The sequence below is a fragment of the Olea europaea genome, chromosome 10 (genome assembly GCF_002742605.1).
Source record: "Olea europaea var. sylvestris chromosome 10, O_europaea_v1, whole genome shotgun sequence".
NCBI classification, from domain to species: domain Eukaryota; kingdom Viridiplantae; phylum Streptophyta; class Magnoliopsida; order Lamiales; family Oleaceae; genus Olea; species Olea europaea.
Window position 1 is genome coordinate 2020430 of NC_036246.1, and position 9298 is coordinate 2029727.

At 34.5% G+C, this 9298-nt stretch overlaps 1 protein-coding gene across 9 annotated transcripts in view; it reads right to left on the reverse strand.

The window, feature by feature from the left end:
• The window catches only part of LOC111400833 (serine/threonine-protein kinase BLUS1-like), an 11084-nt gene extending 3043 nt beyond the window's left edge, over positions 1 to 8041 (reverse strand). For 3 of the 9 annotated variants that reach the window (XR_002703862.1, XM_023028263.1, XM_023028257.1), the window contains exons 1-13: positions 7788 to 8040; positions 6530 to 7171; positions 5633 to 5887; positions 5106 to 5230; positions 4967 to 5011; positions 4798 to 4879; positions 4644 to 4712; positions 4371 to 4541; positions 4218 to 4283; positions 3037 to 3105; positions 2808 to 2948; positions 2578 to 2651; positions 1483 to 1749 (exon numbers count right to left, since the gene is read on the reverse strand). Coding sequence is in view for 8 of the 9 variants with exons in the window: in XM_023028263.1 (XP_022884031.1) it covers positions 1483 to 1749; positions 2578 to 2651; positions 2808 to 2948; positions 3037 to 3105; positions 4218 to 4283; positions 4371 to 4541; positions 4644 to 4712; positions 4798 to 4879; positions 4967 to 5011; positions 5106 to 5230; positions 5633 to 5887; positions 6530 to 6697 (1532 nt within the window). In the remaining variant the exon portion in view is untranslated. Of the gene's footprint in view, positions 1 to 1482; positions 1750 to 2577; positions 2652 to 2807; positions 2949 to 3036; positions 3106 to 4217; positions 4284 to 4370; positions 4542 to 4643; positions 4713 to 4797; positions 4880 to 4966; positions 5012 to 5105; positions 5231 to 5632; positions 5888 to 6529; positions 7172 to 7711 lie in introns of all 9 variants that reach the window. The other 6 variants (XM_023028262.1, XM_023028259.1, XM_023028261.1 and 3 more) reach the window with 6 other exon arrangements.
• Positions 8042 to 9298: the final 1257 nt, after the last annotated feature.

The following is a 9298-nucleotide window of genomic DNA, read 5'->3' on the forward strand; positions in this document are numbered from 1 at the left end:
AAAAAAAAAAAAAACCTAATAACATTGGCTAATATCTTATTGGAACTGGCTAAATCACCTCATTCTACTCATTAACACCGCACTTGAGAACATTATGAGACATTTTATTCTTTAATCAAAATCACCTGCAGTCAATGGTCTTGATGCCCACCTGCTATGACATGGACCAAAGATCCAATACACAATCCTTTTTCCAGTTAGTGATAAATGTCAATTCCTCACCTTCAACGTGTCTCTCTCTCACACACACACACATTGATTGCTTTGGTCAAGCTACTGATTTGGAGTAAGCAGAATGGGCAATGATTCTGGTTTCTAATTGGCTTCAAGTTTTCTTAAACCAAAAGGTTAAAATGATCCAGCACGCGCGCACACACCATATCGAAATCCCAAAAAGAACAGGGCCTCATTTATTCTTACTCTTTCTCGATAATATACATTTCACTATTCTAAGTTCTTGTCACAGACAACTAGCCATCCCAAATAAACCTAGAAACTTGTTTTTGTCACCCCTAGTATTACATGAATAGGTCAAATTCACATTTAAGTGTAGTGAAATGAAGTACCAAAATATGAAAGAAGTTCCAAAAGGTAGGTTGACACCATCCAATTGGAAAAACCCATTATGTGGTCACCCACCATATCCAGAACACAAAAAACAGGGTTCATATTTATTACTCTTACGGGGTAATGTGAATTTCAATATTCTAAGATCTAGTAACGGACAGTTAGCCATCTCAAAACTTTGAAACCTACGTAATTTGTTTTTCCCTCCTAGTACTACGTGCATAGGTCAAATTCACATCAAGGATTAAAAGACTAAAATAGACATCGACGGTGAGAATTGTGTTTCTAATTAAATCTTGGACGTAGCATAGTCTCAAATCGACATAGATCAAAAAAGAATTTGAACAAAGAGGGAGCAGCAAATACTGTATGCAGAAACCTCAGAGGAAAGTTCAAATTGACAAGAGGAAAAGAATGAATTTTACTTTAAATTTGAAATCATACATCAGACCCTTATATCCAACACCAAGACCATGCATTTACCTATTAGAATTTAAAGCATGCAATTATTCATCAAATATATACAGATTGGCTATGAAGCACCGACACGAATACCTGTGCCCAACACGTGATTTTTCAAAAACGTACCGATGCAACATTTTGTTGACACGTTGATTGAATTCTTCATTCATATAGTATAAATTTAGTTTTATATTTATTATTAATTTTTGTTTTCAAAATCTTTTAAATGTGAATATCTATTTGTTATTTAATAATAACTTTTAAGTTAAAAATACATGGTATTTTTGATAAAGAAAAAAATGACCGTGACAGAGTGTCCGAAGAGTGTCGGTATCGAACAAGACTCAGACATGGACACGCTACTCTAGTTGAAGTGTTCGAGCTACAGAGCAAACCGGTCAAGAGTTGTAAAATAGAACTCATATATACTGGACCATGAAGAGGACAGCATACCTGTCTCCATCACCTATAAATTTTTTAGGAGATTGAACATTATCCTGTAATAGTGAACCGCTTGGAAAAAATTTATGTCCTGAAATGGCAGGTGGTGGTAAGGAGCCACTTTGACAAGTACTTTCACCATCATCTCTTCCAGTTTCTTGATCCTCGGCTTTTGCTGATGCATATTGTTGACTTTGATGTTCAGAATCTGAGCGTGCAGAATTTTTCCAATTTGGACGACCAGCATCCATGTAATCCTCACTTACATCAAAACAACCTCTGCATTTAATAAAAAATTTCTCATTAATTTTTCTCCAAAAGATGAATCAAATAAATCATTTTGTAATTAACAAGCTACCAACAATTGTCACTATAAACACAAACATAGATTATCTGTAAAGATTTTATCGACTTAGTTGAATGAGCATGTTTTGAGAAGATAGAAGCCAAAATCAAGGAAATAGATGTCATGGCCCTTATACAAGCATGCTTGCATTCAAGCTAGAAAAAGCAATCAAATATGTAATAACCCTTACTTTATTATTTTAAAATAAGTGTGCAAGACACAAATGTGTGTTCTGTTGACAGATGACATGTTCAATAGGATCTGGAACCCATCCTACACCAGGGAACTAAGAATTTGTAATGTGCAACAGATAGTGGAATTTCAGGCTGATCAAAGATGGATTAATAAAATGTTTTGACTGACTATATGCTGGCCAGATTTCCATTTTATGATCGTGTAAACCTCCAAATCCACGAGCAGAATCCTCCCTATTTAGTTTGTGCACATACACATTGTTACTTAGACTTGGCGGGAAGCGTCGGATAAAATTCCTTGTTCAACACGGGTATTCTCTAGGGCATTTAAGTTCATTGTGTGATATCTGAAACGGCTCAAAAATGGGTATTCCATCTTAATAGAAGAGTCTTTGTAATATAGCACATATATAACACATTCGTGAAAACTGCTGACTGATAACAACATGCAGCTGGAGACATGAATTTTGATAGAGATTGCAATAGAAGGTCCCTTGAATATATTATATACAATCCAAGAATAATGAAAACGTATTTTTCTAGTTGTGCAAAACAGAGGCACCATACTTGAGTGCCTGAAGAGGTTTCATGGGAAATGCAGCAAGCGAATTCTCCAGATCATGAATATCATTGAGTCCGTCCTGAGAAAATAAAGATTAAACAGCACTTATCAGATAACTACAAGGGATTGGGGGACCCAAAGCACAGAGCAAAAGAGAGAAGGAAAGGGAGAGTCTAAAGGAAAGTACTGAACAACATTATGGAAATTGGAACTACATATTGAATAACAACTATACCTCCAGCTGCTGCGCATCATTTGAATGATTGGCCCGATCAGGAGATACCCCATCTGGAGGAGTACCAGCGTCATCTTGCCCGTTCCTCTGCTTGCCACTCACACTCGAATCTTCTGAATTAGAAATAGCATCATCCTGAATCTGCAGAAAACAAAGCGGAAGAAGCTCAACTTATTAAAGCGGCATTCAAATGATTCAATCATATTACGAACTGATCAATGGACTATACAAGGGCAGCTTGATTCTTCAGATCCTCCAGATTGAAATTCCAGGCACTGATTCCTCGCATATACTCTTGCTGCACATTAAGATCAGCCAAGGGTCAACTAAGATGTTGAAAATACAAGCATGATAATATTGTAAAACAAACTACTGATTCTATGCAACATTTATCGCATCTCATCTATTACTATTCAGTTAAGGAAGAAAATATTGAATTACAAGCACCAATAGGAAAATCTTACTTATCAACAGAAGCAAAAACCACTATATACCCACACATATAACAGCGGCGATTAATATACAATTTAAGTTGGCTTATGACGTAGAAAGTGTATCCCGTTCTTTATTGAAGTCACTCCTTCATATTCATCCTATAATATTTCCTTGAATTTCTTTCCCAATTATATCCCATTTTTGGCCAACAATTCCACAGATATCCTTTCGACATTTAATTTCTTCAAGTTTCAGATCCAGTTGCATTGTTACATCTGAGTCAACCAACCAGCAAATGTTGCAAATATGTTTCTTGTGCATGATATAATTACCTGACATCAGACTAATCCATTTCTGATTCCCTAAGTTAAATAGACCAAAAAACAGTTCACATATGCAAAAGGTAACAGCTAAATCCAAAAGTGCCTTTTCATGACATCTTCCAGTATCTTATTCAAGAATCATAGAAATATTGACAAGTTAAAAATGTAGTTTATATACACAAGGCTCCGCAGAGCACCATGACATCTTTTCATTGATAGAAAAGTTAATCTGATCCATAATAACCTTTCAGCATTCTATGCTACTGTGGAGGACAATAATTTGTTGGGTGCATGTTTTTCCTCTTTATTATTGTATAGCATCTTTCTTCCTTGGTAGGATCCAGGTATTCTGCAGTATATGAATATACATTATAATCCCAGTCAAACGTGGACCCCAACAAGCGTGAGACAGACAACACTGCGAATTTGGCATGAAATTAAATTCTACTCCTGATTGTTTGTCAGCAGCATTTTAGCTGCCCAGATAGCACACAATTAGTTTCAAGCTCTAACTCTGAAATTAAGATATTACAATGGAGGGGCACTGCTACCACTGTGAAGAAAGATGACAGTACGGAATTCAAATTTGAGTTAATAAAATCCGCTTTGTTCCCTAAAAAATTGGTAATATATGGCATAGTTGATTTATCACCTGTGATAATTGATCCTTGTCCTCGTACAAAGCCTTATTTTGAACAAGAAGATCTGCTTCTTTTGCCTGAAATAACATTTGATTTTGCAGAAATAGAGATAATCAACTCCACAGAAAGGAAGTACATTAAAATGCATGAAATGAGCATAATACCTTGAGTATCCTAAACCGTTCACCTAAAGAGGGCAAGCCATCAAGGATAGTACGGGCTAAATAATCAGTGTTGCGTGCATTTTTGAAGAAATGGTGCTTTAGAAGCTTTTCTGACGTGGGACGCTTTTTGGGATCCTTCACCAAGCAAGCAGCAACCAGTTCTTTGAAAGACTGAAAATGGGTTGCAGTTTCAGAAAAAGTGCACAAAATTAAGCTCATTAATTCTTGTAACATACCAGTTTTAGAAAAAATGCCTTGTAAAACAAGAAAAACCTTGGAAAATCGTTTGTCTCTTTCATAGTCAAGCCCTGGTGGTGCGTTCTGCAGGGTCATCAGGAGAACCTGCACTTAAAGGAAGGGTAGAATGATCACACAAAAGATATAATGTACTCACGATGCAAAAGGCTGATTAGGGTAAATTACCAACCTTCATTGGTGGATACTTAGAGAATGGAGCATGACCATGAGCAAGTTCAAGAGCTGTTATTCCAAATGACCAAATATCTGCTCTGTTTATACAAATTATATTGCAAAAGAACTTAGAAAGTGAATTACATTAAAAAAATATATTAAAATTGTTTGGAGGAAAAACTCACTTAAAATCGTATCCATGCAATTGCTGCATAACTTCCGGAGCCATCCTGATATAATTTAAGGAAGAAAAATACCCAAGTTAATATTAACCGTTTTCTACAATAATATGACTGAAAGCAATTGCCAACAGGGAACACCTACCAGCATGGAGTTCCAACAAATGTATTTCTAGAACGTTGGCGATCACCAGTGTCAAACATGCATGCAGATACTCCAAAGTCTGCTAATTTAACAGCGCCATCAGAATCAATCAATATATTCCCAGCCTGCAAAATTATGTTAATTGTGTCATATGTTGCCAGAACCAACTTAGGAAGAAGAGAAAAAACTGTTTACAGGGAGGATAGAATTAGAACTTCTACCATAAAGGGATATACCATTTTACCCGCTTAGAGATATAATAAAAAACACAAAGACATGACATTTTAACTATGAAGTAGAAATGAGAGTAGAGTACATTTTGTCAAAGCAACATGAATAAGTTTATTTACTACCAAATGAATATAAAATAATTAAAGATCTTATTGGACAACCAATCCTCACACTGTATCCAAGTAGATGTACAGAACATGTTTTTCAATGGAAATGATTGAATTAAAAAATACATAGCAGAACAGAGAAATACAAACTTCCATTCAAGTAAAAATTGACCCATGAGAAACCCATACCTTCACATCTCTATGAATGTGTCCATGGAAATGAAGATACACAAGAGCTTTGAGGACCTCGCGTAATAATGTAGCGATAACAGGCTCCTCCAAACCATCTTGATATGATGATTTCATTATATGAAGGCAAGATCCCCCATCCATGTAAGGCATTACAACCCAAAGGTTATGGCCAGTAGTGAAGGAGCAATGTGCTCGTACTACATTTGGATGGTCAATCAAAATCATTGTCTGTACCTCTCGGCGGATACCATCCTAGTCATATCACACCCAAAAAGTAAAAGTTTGAAAAAATAAAGGAGCAAATACTTGCAATGAACATAACTTCAAACGTGAGGTAAGATTTAAGTAAGATAAGAAACAGTAAACCATGCATATCTTTATACCTTAGCCATGTCCAGAACTAAGAGAGACAAATTCCCCACCATCAATATGTGATATTTATGAAATCTTTTTTTTTTTCTTTCTTTTTTTCTTTTTTTTAATTTGTACTTAGCACAAATGATTTCTAGAAATTTTATTTGATTCAAAACCAAAAATATGCAGATAGTGTTGTATTCTATACAGCCATGTTTCTTCGAACCGTTATACCTAAATCAAGTGTGCTGATATAAAATTTATATTAAAATTTTATTTGAAAAGTTAGATATGACCCTCACTGGATGACTAGAAAGCAGCAGTCATATTTATTTTGAACAACAAGCATAAGAAAGCAACCAAAAATACATCTTGTAGAACATAAGTATGATTGCTGCACTATCTAGTCATGTGGGCAAAAACAAGCTTGATTCAAACGGGAGTCACTTGGAAACATATGCAAAAAGCAAATATAGAATACAAGCCGCGTAAAACCATGAACTGTCGTCACTGTTCAAGTTAATTAAGAAGATAACATACCAGGTCACTGTTACACTTCTCAAGATCAAGAACCTTGATTGCAACTATTTCATTAAGAGGAATGCAGATAGCTCTGTACACAGTCGCACTAACACCTTCGCCAACTTCCTCGTATAACTTATAATCTTTAGCATCAAGAGGAAACCTTTTTCCTGATACCAGTTCCATAATTTCTCCTTGTATCAAAAATTAACACCCCCTTTACACCTTGACATCCCAGTACACTTCAACTGAATATAGCCAAAAGAGGCGGGACTCAAGAAAATATGAAGTTTCTTCAAATAAATTATCATTTTCCTTCTGAATACCCAATTTATGTAGCTGCAACACATTCACAGCATGAAACTTTCAACTCAATATTTTTGCCAAAGGAAACTATTCCAACTAAATATCAATCTCCAACTGAAGGACCTTCCAAAAGTATAGACAGATGCAGATAACACCCAGCCAATAGTTTTTGTGATTTTTCAAACTCAACTCCCTTGACCTCTTTAGATAAGAATTGGTTCAAAATGCAGCTGCAATTTTTCTCAACAATCACCCGAATGATTATTTAGACAGGATTATGGACTGATATGTAGACAAGCTACGTATCTCCACATAAACCTTCTGAAGAACAAATGAGGTCCAGAAGTTAAAAAACTGCAAAGAAACAATGGCAAATAAAAGCATAATTACGCTTCGGAGTGTGCAGGAATTCCTCTAATTTACGTTATAGTCCATTATAACTTCAAGTTGTACATTAACTCTAATTTTCATTTTTTTTTTGGATAAAATAAATGTAAATATTTAGTCACTGAAAAAGAATGGAGCATGAGATTATGATACTATCTCCTCACAATCTGTTTTTCGGTGATGCATTGAAAAATGAAAAGAGCAGCTGATCGATTTTTACAAATTATTCACTTGAAAATATCAAAATATGCTATTGCCATTCGAGCTAAGTTCATACATGGCAAGCTCCAATATCACTGAAGGTAAATCAAAGGTGTAATGAACAAATCGAAATTAGCATAACATCTCAACAAGTAACTGAACATTTAAACATATACGTTATAAAAGTAAAACAACTAATGCATCTCAACGCATCGCATAAAAAGGTTCAATCTTCATAATCCAATCAAACACAAGACCACGAATTAACCAGATAAAACAGCAAAAATTACATTAAAATGTAATTACATATTCCACCGATATGTTGAATCGTTTTGACCAGTTCCAAGTCCAATAGGTATAATCAACTGGAAATTGTACAAACCTAGGGTTTGTAGACCACGGAACTTCGAGCGAGAGGAGAATATAGAAATCTTCAGAGAGGAAGCAAGGAGCATAAATGACGTCGTCAATAGAATCATCAAGTCTTCCCCCCAACAGCTGTCTGCGGTTCCTGCGGTGGAATCATCACACCGTTAAATAAATAAAGTTATTTTCGAAATAAACTATTTTTCTTTCTTATTTTCTTGGTAGAGAACAAGAAAATATCTTATTCTCCACTGAAAATGGTAACAAGTTAATAACAGTAATGCTGGAGTATCCATTTAGCCTTTATTCCAGCTCCTTTTCAGACAACTTTTGTAAAAAAAATTGAGTATTATTATTATTATTAGAATGAGTGATTAGAAAATAGAAGGAAAAAAATTTAAGTTTACTATTAAAATTATGTTATTAAAAAATATGTGATTAAAATAAAAAAAATATGAAAAATATAGCTCAAAAATAGAGGCTTAATACTAAAATAATTGAATAATGGTGCACTTTCGATTATTCTGTCCACTGAACTCGTCAAGCTACCTTAAGCAGATCACACGTAGTCCCAAATGAACGCTCAATTCTTTTTCTCATACGAGATAAATGGAATAGAAAGCAATAATCAAATTCCAATTCCTATTTTTCAACCCAACTTGTTTGTTGATTTTTTACATTTTTACAGGGAGTTTGTTAGAAAGATCAAAATGAATTTGGAATCGTTATTCGAAATTTTAGTAGAATAGGCCGATTCAAACTTCTTGCTTCCACCAAGCGATCGATTGGGTTGCTGCCAAACAGAGGGGAGAGTATAAGGCCGAATTACACATTTTAACCAAAAAACAACGGGGAATTTGATAAAAAAGCCCAGTCAAACAATGTTATTTGTAAAATAACATTCCTTCAATGTTATTTGATAAAATAGCCTCCACTTACAAAAAACAAATAAGATCAAATGTCTAAAATACCCTCACCATTGAAAAGACTCAAATACACATTTCAATCCAATTAAATCCCTCAAATCATCAGCAAAAATCAGTGGACGTGCTTTCCCGGTGGATGCTTCCTTAAAATCTTGTTATTCATTGCATTCTTCATCTATCTTCTCTAATATTTTGAGCATTTTAACAAGGATTTTGGTGTCTACATTATCCACATTGAAATTTCTACTATATTTAAAGAAAGAAGAAAGGTATTTTTAGAAATCTCATTTATATTGGTATTTTTATTGTTGAATATAGTATAAAATGATATTTTAGTTGATTTTATTTTCGCATTTGGTGTATATTTGCATCGTCCGCAACTATTGGACGATAACGACACTCCAGTCGTTATTAGTAGTTCAGAACGACACTACAGTCGTTATCTACCATGTAAAACGATAGTACAACCGTTATCTGTTATGATCTGTCCATTATTGATGATATATTGTGGTTACTTTGATCATTCAAATATGGTAACTATTTTTATATTACTTTGATATATACTTGAGTAAATTATTTAACTTTTTTTTTTTTTACAGGT